The 15,519-nt window shown below is 37.6% G+C and overlaps 1 protein-coding gene and 1 long non-coding RNA gene across 2 annotated transcripts in view; one reads left to right on the plus strand and one right to left on the minus strand.

Moving 5' to 3' along the window:
* The window catches only part of LOC125280979 (UDP-glucuronosyltransferase 2B31-like), a 20,856-nt gene extending 17,955 nt beyond the window's left edge, over positions 1-2,901 (minus strand). The window contains exon 1 of the mRNA XM_048212100.2: positions 1,923-2,901. Coding sequence (XP_048068057.1) covers positions 1,923-2,646 — 724 coding nt within the window. The 5' untranslated portion in view covers positions 2,647-2,901. The remainder of the gene's footprint in view (positions 1-1,922) is intronic.
* Positions 1-13,578, plus strand: part of LOC130543246 (uncharacterized) — a 17,264-nt gene extending 3,686 nt beyond the window's left edge. The window contains exon 2 of the long non-coding RNA XR_008958445.1: positions 11,432-13,578. This is a non-coding gene — a long non-coding RNA (uncharacterized LOC130543246). The remainder of the gene's footprint in view (positions 1-11,431) is intronic.
* The last annotated feature ends 1,941 nt before the right edge of the window (positions 13,579-15,519 follow it).

Here is a 15,519-nt window from a genome sequence, read left to right on the forward strand (position 1 = left end):
ATACAGAAAAATAAATTCAGAATGGATTAAAAAATGAAATGTGAAACCTGAAATCATAAAAATCCTTGAAGAGAGCACATACAGTAATATCTCTGACATCGGCCATAGGAACATTTTTCTATATATATCTTCTTTATGGGAGGGAAATAAAAGCAAAAATAAACTATTGGGACTACATCAAAGTTAAAAAAAAAAAAAAAGAAAGAAAAACAGCCAAACCTCTGCATAATGAAGGAAACAATCAATAAAACCAAAAGACAGTGTACTAAATGGGAGAAGGTATTTGCAAATGACATTTGAGAAAAGGTTAGTATCCAAAATATATAAGAAACTTACACAACTCAATCCTCCGAAACCAAATAATCCAATTAAAAAAAAGGAGAGAAGATAGGAACAGACATTTCTCCCACGAAGGCCTACAGATGGCCAACAGACACAGGAAAAGATGCTCAACATGACTCATCGTCAGGGAAATGCAAATCAAAACTACCATGAGATATCACCTCGCATCTTTCAGAATGGCTAAAATCAAAGCCACAAGAAACAAGTGTGGAGGTTTCTCAAAAAGTGAAAAATAGAAGTACCCTATGATTCAGCAGTTGCACTACTAGGTATCTACCGAAAGCATACAAAAATATTTGTTCAAAGGGATGCATGTACCCCAATGTTTATAGCAGCATTATCTACAATAGCAAAATTATGGAAACAGCCTAAGTGTCCATGAACTGATGAATGGCTAAAAATGAAGTGCTATATTTATACCATGAGCATTACTCAGCCATAAAAAAGATTGAGATCTTTGGGCACCTGGGTGGCTCAGTTGTTTAAGCATCCAACTCTTGGTTTTGGCTCAGGTCACAATTTAGTGGTAATGGGATGGAGCCCCCAGTGGGGTTCTGCGCTCAGTGTGGAGTATGATTCAGATTCTCTCTCCCTCTCTCTCTCATTCACTTTCCCTCTCTCTCTCTCTCATAAATAAAGAAATAAAATCTTTAAGAAAATGAAATCTTGCAATTTGCAAGGAGCTAGAGGGTATTATGGTAAGTAAAATTAGTCAGAGAAAGACAAATACCATATTATTTCACTCATATGTGGAATTTAAAAAACGAAACAAATAGGACTCTGGGATCATGACCTAAGCTGAAGGCAGAAGCTTAACCAACTGAGCCACGCAGGCGCCCCTCTCCTTTTTTTAAAAATGCAAAAAGTACAGTAAAATGGATATGTGGGAAATAGGCACAGCAGAGGATTTTTAAAGCAGCGGAATTACTCTGATATAATAGTGGTGTTTTCGTATCATTCTAAATTTGTTAAAACCTATAGAATGTAAAACACCAAGAGTGAACTCTAATGTAAACTATGGACTTTGGATGATAATAATGTGTCAATGTAGGTTCATCAGTTGTAACAAATGTACCACTCTGGTGGGGGATGTTCGTAATGGGGGACGTTATGCACGTGTGTGGGCAAGGGTTATGTAGGAAATCTTGACTCAATATGCTGTGACTTAAAATTATTCTAAAAATAAAACACATCAAAAGTAATATTTTCACCCTGTATTTAATAAATAACAAAGGAAGGTTAAAACACTTTATCCAGAAAAAAGTTAAAAAAAAATTTTTTTAAAGTATTACAAAGAAACACACAAAGAATAGATATGTAGTTGCTTCAAGAAATTCTCAACGCTTTAATTTGTGGTTATTGACTACGTGGAGTGTAAGGTACTAAATAACGGACCACAGGGTTCTAACTGGCCCTGTCATATAAGTCTTTCCATAATATTTGTGAGATTCAGAGATCATTTTATATTTCATCATTTCACTTATAAAAGACAAATTCCTCTGACTTTGTATTTATACAAACTCACCTTCCAAGGCACTAAGAATTACAACCTCATGCTACCAATTAAAAACATGACTTACCTAGTATTTCGCTGTAAAACCGATCCCAACTCTTCTCATTAAATGTTTGGAACCAAAAGTCAAAATAAAGCACATATATCATATTTTTTACTCTCTCCATGAATGTCATTTGATCACTTAATTCTGACAAAATAACAGGCACGTAGGACGGAGGGAATGGAAGTCCTCCACTATGCTTTTCCAGTGCATAGCCAGGAGAGAAACGGAGACTGTACACTAAAGGTATTTTAAGTAGCTCCGCCAGCAGCTCGCCACAGGGTCCAATAGTATCTGCAAGAACGACATCAAACCTTGATTCTTGTAGTTTTGTCATGAGTTTCCTGTTCAAAACTACATCTTTACAGAACTTTTGAATACAGTCAGAATATTCCCAGAAGATTTCTTGCATTTGTGAAAAATATGCCCAAAATGTATCTCTTGGCAAGTCATATATCCATATGTTGAGCAGTTTTCTGGAAAAATCCTCGAAATCATTTCCAAGTAAATGTGCAGGATAAACCTCATATTTAATAGCAGATGATTTGCTCGGATCAACAAGAATGGAAGCTGAAGATGTCAGAACCGTCACTTCGTGGCCTCTCTGGACAAGTTCATCCAGGATTGTCTTTATATTGATCCAGTGGCTGTAATCTGTGGGCCACACCAGCACCTTTCCACAACTCCCAGAGCTGAAGTAACAGCTCAGCTGTAGCAGCAGCAGAACTGAAATCCATTTCATAGACATCCTGGTGGAATGCAGTGCTTCTTTTCAAATTCCTGTTTCCATCTCCCATTGCTTGTACTTATCTCCAAGGAGAAATCAATCAGTAAGTTAAAGTGTAACTCTTACATTTCAAAGTAAACACAGTATATGAGCAGTCAGAGCATTGGGATGTCAAGTGGAAAAAGCCAAAGGCAGATGATTTCATTTGTATTCAAATGTGTTTAATATTTGTTTGATGCTTATAAGTTCTATCATCTTAGCTAAGAGCCAATGACCTAGCTGTGCAAGTCACATGTCTTATGTAATATATTTTGGAAGGGTGTCAGGGACAGTGGCGAGAGGTCACTGTCTGTAGTGTCCTTGACACAAGAATTAAAGTTATTATACAGGTGAATTATATTTCTAGGATATGATGATTTAAGAGATTGTGTTTTGTTTTGTTCATAAAAAGTAATTCACATGCTATACAAATGTCAGATTTAAAGTGTATAATTCAGTGGTTCCTAGTATATTCCCAGAATTGTGCAACCACATTGATGATCAATTTTAGAGCACTTTTATCACCCCAGATGGAAACCTTTGCCCTCTAATGAAACTGCATTTTCTGCATCTGTCAGCCCTAGTCACCATTTTATCTACTTTTTCATATATATTTTCCGTTCTGAGCATTTCATATAAATGAAATTATACATCATGTTGTCTTTTCTGACTGGCTCCTTTGATTAGCATAATGTTTTATGTTAAAACTGTGTTTTCAGACTTTATTGAGATATCACTGATATAACAGGTTTAAGGTGTACAACATGATGACCTGATTCATGTCTATGCTGTGAAATGTTTACACCACAAGATTAGTTAACACATCCATCACCATATATATATATATTGTAGTGAGGACTTTTTAAAATCTTTTTTTATTACTTTTTTATTAAAGCATAGTTGACACAGACGTTACATTAGTTTCAGGTTACAACATAGTGACTCAGCAAGTCTATCTGCTATGTTATGCTCACCACAAACGTAGGTTCCGTTTGTCACTACACAACACAGCGCCATTACAATAACTTTGACTATATTCCCTATGTTGTACCTTTTATCCTCCTGATGTTCATTTCATAACTCAAAGCCTGTCTCCCACTCCCCTTCACCCATTTTGCTTTCCCTCTCTTCCTCCTTTTCTTTCTTTTTTAGCAACCATCACTTCTCTGTATTTATGAGTCTTTCTTCTTTTGTTTATTCATTTTGTTTTTTAGATTCCACATATAAGTGAAATCATATGGTGTTTGTCTTTCTCCCTCTGACTTACTTCATTTAGCATAATATGCTCTCAGTCTGCCCATGTTATCACCAATGGCAGGTTAACATTTATATATATGGTGGAGTAATATTGCATTGTCTACATATACTACATCTTCTTTATCCATTCATTTATTGATGGACATTGGGTTGCTTCCACATGCTGGCTATTGCAAATAATGTTGCAGTAAACATAGAGTGCATATACCTTATTGAATCAGTTTTTTGTTTTCTTTGGGGAAATGCCCTATAGTGGAATTACTGGTTTTTCTTTTCTTTTTTCTCTAGTTTTATTCTAATAATACAGTATATAATACATACACAAAATATGTGGGGTTTTTTTCATGTGCCCTCGTTTACTAACACATAATCTATTATTTGTTTCATGGATACAGGTCTGTGATTCATCAGTTTTACACAATACACAGCACTCATCACCACACATACCCTCCCCAATGTCCATCTCCCAACAACCATCACCCATCCAACCCCCCTACCCCCCTCCACTCCAGCAACCCTCAGTTTGCTTCTATTTTTACCTTTTTGAGGAACCTCCATACTGTTTTCTATAGTGGCTGTACCACCAACAGGGCAAAGAGTTCTTTTTTTCTCCACATCTTTGCCAACACTTCTTTCTTGTCCTTTTAATTCTAGCCATTCTGATGGGTGTAAGGTGATATCTCAAGTGGTTTTAATTTGCATTTCCCTGATAATTAGTGATGTTGAGCATCTTTTCGTGTGTCTGTAGGCCATCTATTTGTTGTCGTCATCTTTTTCTCCTTCTCCTTTCCTCCTCTTCCTCTCCCCTTTCCCTGCCTTTTCATCCCTCTCCACCTCTTCCTCCTTCCCCCCCCCTCCTCCTCCTCCTCCTCCTCCTCCTCCTCCTCCTCCTCCTCCTCCTCCTCCTTCTCCTTCTTCTTCTTCTTCTTCTTCTTCTCCTTCTTCTCCTTCTTCTCCTCCTCCTCCTCCTCCTCCTCCTTCTTCTTCTTTTCTTCTCCTTCTCCTCCTTCTTCTTCTTCTTCTTTTCTTCTTCTTCTTCTAAAGAAGGTTCCATGCCCAGTGTGGGGCTTGAACTCATGATCTTCAGGTCAAGAGTCACATGATTTACTGACTAAGCCAGCCAGGCATCCCTTCATCTATTCGTTTTCTTTGGGAAATATCTATTCAGATCCTCTGCCCATTTTTTAATTGGATTATTTCATTTTTCGGTGTTGGTTTGTGTAAGTTCTTTATATATTTTGGATATTAACCCCTTATTGGATAAGTCACTTGTGGTTATCTTCTCCCATTCGGTTAGTTGCTTTTTTGTTTTGTTGATGGTTTTCAACCCTGTGCAAAAACTTATTTTGGTGTAGTCCCAATAGTTTATTTTTGCTTCTGTTTCCCTTGGTTGAGGAGACATAGCTAGACATTGCAAACAATGTCAGAGAAATTGCTGCCTAGGTTTTCTTCTAGGAGCTTTATGATTTCATGTCTTTAATCCATTTTGAGTTTGTTTTTGTGTATGGTGTAAGAAAGTGGTTCAGTTTTATTCTTTTACATGTAGCTGTACAGTTTTTTCAGCACCATCAATTGAAGGGACTGTCTTTTCCCCATTGTATATTCTTACCTCCCATTAGATTAATTGACCATATAAGTGTGGGTTTATCTGAGCTCTCTACTCTGTTCCACTTATCTGTGTGTCTGTTTTTGTGCCAATACTGTGCTGTTTGGATTACTGTAGCTTGTAGTATATCTTGAAATGTGGGATTGTGATATGTCTGGCTTTGTTCTTCTTTCTCAAGATTGCTTTGGCTATTCGGGGTCTTTTGTGGTTCCATAGACATTTTAGTTTGGTTCTGTGAAAAATGCTATTGGTGTTTTGATAGAGATTGCATTGAATCTGTAGATTGCTTTGAGTAGTATGGACATTTTAACAATATTACATCTTCCAGTCTGTGAGCACAGAAGATCACAATCAAATGATTGGGTCATTTTTAATTTCTTTCATCAATGTTTCACATTTTTGAGTAGGTCGTTCATCTCCTTGGTTAAATTTATTCCTAGTTTTTTTTATTCTGGAAAACTTTTTATCTCTTTTTCCATTCAGAATGATATCCTTTCCAGGTAGAGTATTCTTGATTGTAGGTTTTTTCCTTTCAGTATTTTGAATATATCACGTGTTCCGGGAAAGGGAGGTATTTGCAAAATGACCTCCAAAGGCCAGAGGAGTCATAAGACAGAGTAAAAAGGCTGACAAACCCAGCTTGACAATAAATGGTTTATTAAGGGGACTTATGGACAGAAACATGTCTTGGGTGGCTGCATATAGATCTGTGCAACCCCACTTCCTATAAGACCTGCTTTTATAGCTCTAGCGGCTGGGGAGTATATGTTGATAGACCACTGGGGAGGAGATGTTAGAATTATAGTCTAAAGCAGATGAAAGATATTATGCCCCAAGCGTGTCCTCAAGGTTTGGTTAAACAAAAACTGTGACCAGCTAACATAGTTTACTTACGAAAACACAGCTTTCTCACTAAGACTAAATTTCAAGATCTCACCTCTCTATGTTCAGAAATCCAAAGTTATGTCATAAACTTTGCCCATTCCCAACAGTTTTCATGCTTTTCAAAGCTTTCCTTGAGATCATCAACCCAGGAGCCAACACCTTAGAATGATCTTCCCTTGACTTCCTTCTCAAATCGTAGTAAAATCCTGTCAAAGAGCTGGTCTCCCTTCTTGTTATATCAAATAAACCCTCCTTTGCTTGATCAGGTTTTAATTTTTTTGGTATTCTTTTGAGGAGTCGGCTGTTTACTTATATATTCAAAAAGATCTGAACTCCCAACAGAAATCCTTGAATCAAGTGAAGGAATCTGTAACTAAGCTTCTTGAATTTGTATGTCACTCTGTGTCCAAATGTAGTTGTTATTAAACTGACCCTTATTTCTTCTTGTACAAGAATTCCTGTGTCTTTCATGAGTTAAAAATATAAAGGACTTAAAACCTGTCCTGGCAGAGAGTAAATTCTCAAGTAATATTTGTTGATTTCCCCTTTACACAGGAAACATAGAGGAAGCTCCATACATTTTTGTTTTTTTTTTTTCTTGTTTCAGTATTTTATTTTATTTTATTATTTTGTTAATAATTTTTATTTTGTTATATTAGTCACCATACAGTACATCTCCAGTTTTTGAGGCAATGTTCCATGATTTTTAGTATTTTAGAACGCTGCACAGGTTTTTCTTATTTCACTCTCATTTGGGAATACCGTTCCATTTCTAAGTGCAAAAAGACATTTATGCACGTAATATGATGGCACAGGCAAAATAAGCTTATGAACCACTAACGCACTGTAAGAAATACGAACATTTTCGCATTTTGTACCAATTGCTGAAGAATGTCACTTATTCTTGCGTTCTGATCATGGCTCTATTGCAAGGTCCATAGGTTGACCATAGCGCAGCTTTTTCACAGAATTAGGTGGGCGTCTACGGGAAAACGAATTGTTAGGTCAGAGAAAACCTTGCTAACATCGACGCCGGTAAAGCCACTCAGATGCCAGGTGCAGTGTGATGTCCCGTGTGTCGGTGGTCGGAGGCAGCCTATCCGCAGCGTTCGCGTCACATGGGGGCGGGGAGGGGGCCTTGCGGCCAGTCCACGGGGAGCGCCAGCGCTAACACACCAGGCAGCGCTCGCCCACTTCTGTGCTCAGTCGGAGAAGCGCCCGCGTGAGGTCTGCACGCTGGTCACGCAGCTTGTGAGCCAGTGCCGCATCCACAGTGGCTTTAGGACATGATCACATCGACACAGCACAGAACTCAGTTCCCACTTAATATTCTGCGTGTTCTATCCACAGTCGTGCAGTAAAAGTTACAAAGGGTAAAACATTTAGATCTTCTCTTGATACCATTTTATAAGTTCTTTGATCCAGGCATCAGCTGATCAATGCTTTGTAACTCACATCGGAAGAAAGGCCCCAAACAATTTGGATGCAGGGACATAGGAAAATAAGAGAGATGACCTCTCTTTCCCAGGAAATCCCATGTTCCGTGGAGCTTACTCGGATACATTTTTGTTTTTGAAGGAATGTGCTCACAGAATCATGGTTAGAAATTATTTGGATATGAAAAATATACTGGACACTCACATTTTGCTTCATTTTTCAAGCCAAGGGGAAGTAGTGAATCTAGCATCAGAAAACAGATATTGATAATTCTAATGTAATCCCCAATATTTTAGGTTTACCTAGCAGATGATGTTTAATCCATTGAGAAGGAAGGAGTAATACTAAACATGCCCAGAGACAAGTCGTCCACAACTAGGCAATTTTCTTTCCTAATGGAGATATCAGATGATTAAATCAAAGACATAATAGAGATATAATAACTGAAAACTTGAATATAGAAGAGAGATATCAGAGACGCTGATTCTGAAAGCTGAAAGGAACCTTAGCTATAAGCTCATAGAATTGTCTAATAGTAAAGGCAAGTAAACTTAAAGTTTATACAAAGTAGTCATTCTTGCTTACAGAAACAGGTTTGGAATATATGTTTCCTTGTGACAGACCTTCACTTGAGTTCATAAATTTATTTAATAAAGTTTCTTGCTGTAGTGTACTAAAAATGGCTATGTATTCTTTTTTTTTTTTTATTAGTTTTAGAGGTAGAATTTAGTGGTCCATCAGTTGCATAAAACACCCAGTGCTCGTTACATCAAGTGCCCACCTTAATACCTGTCACCCAAATATCCCTTCCCCCACCCTCTTCCCCTCCAGGAATCCTGTTTGTTTCCTAGAGTTCAGCATCTCTTGTGGTTTGCCTTCCTCTCAATTTTCATCTAATTCTGTTTTTCTTTCCCTTCCCCTATATTCATCTGTTTCTTAAACTCTGCATATGAGTGAAGTCATGTGGTATTTGCCTTTCTCTGACTGACTTATTTCATTTAGCATAATACCCTCTAGTTCCATTCACTTTGTTGCCAATGGAAAGATTTCATTCTTTTTGATGGCTGAGTAATATTCCATTGTAGATATACACCAGTTCTTCTGTATCCATTCATCTGTTGATGGACTCTGGGCTCTTTCTATATTTTGGCTATTGTGGACATTGCTGCTATAAACGTTGAGGTGCATGTGCCCCTTTGAATCACTGTTTCATATCCTTTGGTTAAATACCTAGTTGTGCAATTGCTGGGTTATAGTTCTATTTGTAACTGTTTGAGGAACCTCCATACTGTTTTCTAGTATCCGCAACCACAGTTCTGGATTTCAACTTATATGTCAAAGCTGTAGTCATCAAGACAGTATGTTATTGGCACAAAAACAGACACATAGATCAATGGAACAGCATAAAAAGCACCAAATGAACCACAACTATTTGGTCAATTAATCTTCAACAAAGCAGGAAAGGATATTGAATGGGTAAAGCACTCTTTTTAAGAAATGGTGTTAGGAAAACTGAACAGCAACATGCAAAAGAAGGAAATGGCCCACTTTCTTACACCATACACAGAAATAAATTCAAAGTGGATAAAAGACCTAAATGTGAAATCGGAAACCATAAAAATCTTAGAGGAGAACACAGGCAGTAACCTCTTTGACATCAACCATAACAACAGCTTTCTAAATATGTCTCCTGAGGCAAGGGAAACAAAAGCAAAAATAAACTACTGGGACTTCATCAGAATAAAAAGCTTCTGTACAATGAAGGAAACAATCAACAAAACTAAAAGGCAGCTTATGAAATGGTAGAAGATATTTGCAAATGACATATCTGATAAAGGGTTAGTAACCAAAATATATAAAGAACTTATAAAACTCAACACCCCAAAAGTGAATATTCCAATTCAAACTGGGCAGAAGACAGGAATAGATACTTTTCCAAAGAAGACATACGAATGGCCAACAGACACATGACGAGATGCTCAACATCACTCATCATTAAGGAAATAGGGCTCAAAACTACAATGAGATATCACCTCACACCTGTCAGAATGGGTAACATCAACGACACCAGAAACAACAAAAGTTGGTGAGGATGCGGAGAAAGGGGAATCCCCTTACACTGCTGGTGGGAATGCAAGCTGGTGCAGCCACTCTGGAAAACAGTATGGAGGTTCCTCAAGAAGTTAAAAATAGAACTATCCTACAGTCCAGCATTTACTCTACTGGGTATTTACCCAGAGAATACAAAAATACTAATTCAAAGGGATACATCCACCCCGATACCTACAGCAGCATTATGTACAATAGCCCAATCATGGAAACAGCCCCAGTGTGCATCTACTGAAGAATGGATAAAGAGAAGTGGTAAATACAGACACACACACAGACACACACACAAACACACACACACAAATGAAATCTTAGCCATAAAAAGGAATGAAATCTTGCCATTTGCAATGATGTTTTTGGAGTTAGAGAATATTATGCTAAGCTAAATAAGTCAGAGAAAGACAAATACCATATCATTACACTCCTATGTGGAATTTAAGAAGAAAAAGAGATGACCATAGGGGAAAAAAGAGAGGGGCTAACCATGAAACCGACTTAAGGATAGAGAACAAACTAAGGGTTGCTGGAGGGGAGAGGGGTGGATGAAGGGGTTAAATTGGGAATGGGTATTAAAGAGTGTACTTGTTGTAATGAGAACTGGTGTTGTATGTAAGTGATAAATCACTAAATTCTACTCCTGAAACTAATATTACACTGTATGTTAACTAACTGGAATTTAAGTAAAAACTAGAAACTAAAAAAAAAAAAATGTGAGATACACACACACACACACACACACACACACACACGCACACTAATATTACTTGGCCATAAAAAAAGAGATCTTGCCATTTAGAACAACATGGATGGACCTAGTGAGTATTATGCTAGGTGAAATAAGTCAGAGAGAGAAAGACAAATACCGTATGATTTCTTTTATATGTGGAATCTAAAAAACAAACAAAACCCAGATGCTTACACACAGAGAAAAAACTGGTGTCCACAGGGGAGGTGGGGGGATGGGTGAAATAGATAAAGGAGATGAAAAAGTACAAACTCCCAGTTATTGAATAAGTCACGGAGATGAAAAGTACAACACAGGGATTATAGTCAATAATATTGTAATAAGGTTGTTTGGTGACAGATGGAGACTACACTTATTGTGATAGCACTGAGTAATGTACAGAGTTGTTGAATATTGTTGTACACTTGAGACTTACATAGCACTGTATGTAGTGAATTATACTTAATAAAAAGTACATTATATGCTTTAGTAATACATTAAAAAAATCCTTATGAATCCTGCTGAATATGGTCCATTTCCATAACTTGTCTACTAGCCTTGTTTATCTGTAGTTTAAGGGATTTGGTTTTATATCAACCATCTCAACTGAAGAGATGTAATGGTTTGGCATATTAGAAGGCAGCACTGTATTAATACTTCATTTCCATTCACAAGTGTATGCACCCATTTCTTTTTAAAAATCCGTACGATGACTTTCCCTCATAGAAAAGCAAATTCTTTCTTTACAGGAAATGGAAGAATTTGCCCAGACCTCTGGGGAAGATGGTATTGTGATGTTTTCATTGAGATCAATGATCAAAAATCTCACAGGTGAAAACAGAAACATGCTCAGTGGCCTTTATCCAGATGCTGTGGAAAGTCAGGTAAACTTTAAGCTCTTTTTCATGTCTATACATTGCTTTTTACAAAAGGAGGTAATATTTCAAAATGCATGTGTAGGCAGATCTTCTTATGCCTGTTTTTCATTATTTGTACACATTTGCTTAAATTCTGCAAATCTTGCTTAGGATTGCATTCAGAAATTTTTATTTATGTTATAAACTAAGGATGAAACTTGGGTGGTATGACTAGCAGTGAGAGAATTTCTAAATTCATCCATCAACCAGGCTTCATTCCAATGGGTTTTTTAAATAAAGTGTGAAGTCTGCACATAGCTTCAGAGAGAAGCTTTTCTATCATTCCAACTACCTCTTACCAAGTGTAGAATTGGTAAAAGGTTGAGTGGACAAGCTCTAACTCCAGATATAAAATGACCTCCAAATCCTGCCTTCGCTCATATTCTCTCTTTTCCCAAACCAAAAACAGTGTAAAATTTGGGATTAGGATACTTACTGTATCTCCTGAGAGAGATTCATGGACCACCATGAATCCACATACACTCTGTGGAGTAGAAGAGAAAAACAAAAAAGCAGTCCAAAACGGCTAGTCCTTTTTCTAGTTTCAAGTGGGAAATGACAGCCGAAATGTTGGGACCTAGGTTCCTGAATTTAATGTCTCCTCAGTTGCCCATTCAGAATGTGATGCAATCAATCTAATTGGTTCTGAATAATCAGGTAAACAACTTGAACTTTCTCAGCTGGAGTAGGCGTGTACAGGCATACCCTTGGTTAAAAAAAAAAAAAAAGCAGAATCATGTCTAACCTAGAAAAAATAAATAAGTCCCCGTTCTCTGAAATCTTTTGTTTTTCTAAAATTATAAGATCAGTGTTCTCATTGCTTTTGAGCTACATCCAGGCTCATGCCTGATCTGAACTCCTTCCAAGAAACCTAAACTACTCTGATAACAGTATTATTGTAGAACTGCCCTGGCATATGCTAGCCTAGTGCTACATCACAATGCCTGCATCACTCCCTAACTTCATCTCATCACATAGGCGTTTTATCGTCTTATGTCATCGCCAGAAGGTAGCACAGTACAGTAAGTTATTCTGAGAGAGAAGGAGGCCACATTCACATAACTTTTATTACAGTATATTTTTATAAATATTCTATTTTTTATCAGTTATTATTGCCTAGCTTATAAATTAAACTTTTGCCCAGGTATGTATATATAGGGGAAAATGGCTTATATGAGGTTTGGTACTATCTGAGATTTCAAGCATCCCCTGGGAGTCTTAGAACATATCCCCCCAGATCAGGGGGGAAGACTGTGGTAATAAAGTTTCAGCATAGGTCTCAACCAACCGTCTAGGAGCTGTGAAGCGAAGATCACCTTAAAGAGTTACCCCAAATTGAAATGAGAAGGCCAGGTATTGGATACGGGGTGTTCTAGGGGGAAAAACAAAACAAAACATGACTTTAGACTACATGGTTCTCTTCAGCAGAAGCAGCTCTCAAAGAAAGCTAGTAGAGGAGAGGTGTCAGCTTCTAATCCCATCAGCTGGGGAGTAATTTCTATATTCCTCACAGGAGAATCGGGGTAACACATCAAAACAACCACCAGAGGGCGTTACCAAGAGTAAAGGATATTGCAGCTCTGTAGACCATGCTTTGCTTAGAATCTTCTGTCCATACCTTTTTAAAGAAATAGTCTCTAGGGGCCCCTGGGTGGCTCAGTCGTTAAGCATCTGCCTTTGGCTCAGGGCGAGATCCTGGTGTTCTGGGATGGAGCCCCACATCAGGCTCCTCCGCTGGGAGCCTGCTTCTTTCTCTCCCACTCTCCCTGCTTGTGTTCCCTCTCTCGCTGGCTGTCTCTCTCTCTGTGGAATGAATAAATAAAATCTTAAAAAAAAACAGCAACGAAATAGTCTCCTCTCGTTTCAAGTCAACAGATTATTGATAGCAGGAAAACAAATCTATCCCATGACACAGGTCTTCCCCTTTCTGCTTCTAATTTGAAGGGGCTTCCTGATAAGATTTAAAAAAAAAAACAAAACAATTTACATGGATTACAAAGGCAATTTGCAAAGCAAAATTCAGAAGATATTTACAGGACAAATACTTTTTAGAAGTGTACTTTTCAAATCTCTCCACTTCTACTCAAAAATTACTATCATATTGTACTTTGGATCTCTATAATCCCTTGCAAGAACTATTGCAACTGTATCTCAGCTCATTTCCCTGTGTTAAATCTTGCTCCATACCAAACATTCAATAGCCAGTATTTATGAAAAGGTAAGCTGTATCAACATTACTGTTTAAAAATTATACATCGATCCTTCATTGATCTTAAATTTGAAATAAAAAATACATAGTATATCGCCCATTGGTTTTTTTAATAAATTATATCCCGAGTATCTTTTCAGTCTAATTTCTCTTCTCTGTTCAAACCAAACAGTTCACCATTGCTGAACATGAGAAAAGGGCCTAAATTTGTAACAATAGATGGTATATAAGATTTTGGTCATTCAAGTGTTCTGAATGACATTACTGAACTGATAGCACACTATCAAAATCTTGGAACTTGTTATCTTGAACCAATATGTTTATTTCTTTAACAGATTTTTTGTTCAGTATAATTAATACATAAAAACCATGTTGTGAAATGTCAAAAAATGAGGACATATATAAATGTCTAAATTACTATCATTTGACTTTACATACTTTCAGAACGTATCCTTTGTGTTCTACAGATTTATATGTATTTTATTTTATTTCCAAAAAAGAGTATCATGCTTATGTTTTTTCCTGGAACTTGTTGATTTAGCAATGTGATGTGGGGAACATGCAACAGTAGTGCCTGTAACCAAATCTTCGCTAGAATTCCTGTACACATTATGCCTTTCATTGGAGGTGTGTTTCCTGATAGATATTTCGGTACTTCAGGGAACATACTGTACATAAATATGTGCGTGTGTATTTCTACATGACTGATTCCTCGATGTAGAATTGCAAGGTTAAACAGTAGGTTTACATTTTATTTGAAAGCATCATTCTGCATTATCCATCATAGAAATTGTTTTCTCAGATTCTTTTTTCCTTTTTTGGCAGAAGGCGATTTCTTTAATTTGATAGAGTGTTCAGGTATAGTAAGGCAATAACATGCAATATTGGTGAAACAGTCAAGTTTTTCACTGAGATTGGGAAGAAGATAAGAATGATCACTATTTCACTTCAATTCGATATTGTATTTGGGGTTCTGGCCATAAAGTATAGCCAAAAACCCCAACGGATTGAGTAGGAAAAATCGGGCAGTGGGAGGGCAGAAGGGTAGGACTTGGACTCGAAGATTCCAAACCAATCCAAACCACAGTTGAAAGTTTAGAAAATGTTATAGGTGTACAACATAAGGTGGCCCCGGAAGCTAATTTTAGGGGTACAAAATCAGCCATTTATAAGAGAAACTGACAGAATATAAAGGTAACAATGTCCTTATCTTGCTGAACTGTAATTCTCTCACTTTGGCATTAATTCATAATATTTACTGGAATGACCAACTCCCAGATAATTAAAACAATTTTAATTATTTAAAACACTTACTTCTGTAGGATATATTCTACCACTCGAAGTAGAAACAGAAGCCAAAGAACGCCTTACTGGACAACAAGCTCACCTTAGGTGTAACTGATCCAGGGCTCCGGAGCCACAGAAAGCTTCACAGTGCCACCAGTCAGTCACAGTGCGCTGCTCCCTGCCAGCTGCATAGTGGGACTGCGGCTTCGCAGCTCAATACAGCAGACGTGTCCTCTGAAGGCATCAACGAGGAACAGGCTGCCACGTTAAGAGAGGCCCAGGCCTGCAGTGATCCCCCAACCCTTGCAGAGCTTGCGGACAGCCGAGGACCCCAGCATGACTCCAAGTCCCCAGACATGGATCAGCACGGTTGATCACCGTCTTTGCTGGAGTGGTTGGGGGGATACGAAGCAGAGGCAAGGCC

This window comes from Ursus arctos, unplaced genomic scaffold (genome assembly GCF_023065955.2).
Source record: "Ursus arctos isolate Adak ecotype North America unplaced genomic scaffold, UrsArc2.0 scaffold_9, whole genome shotgun sequence".
Taxonomy (NCBI): domain Eukaryota; kingdom Metazoa; phylum Chordata; class Mammalia; order Carnivora; family Ursidae; genus Ursus; species Ursus arctos.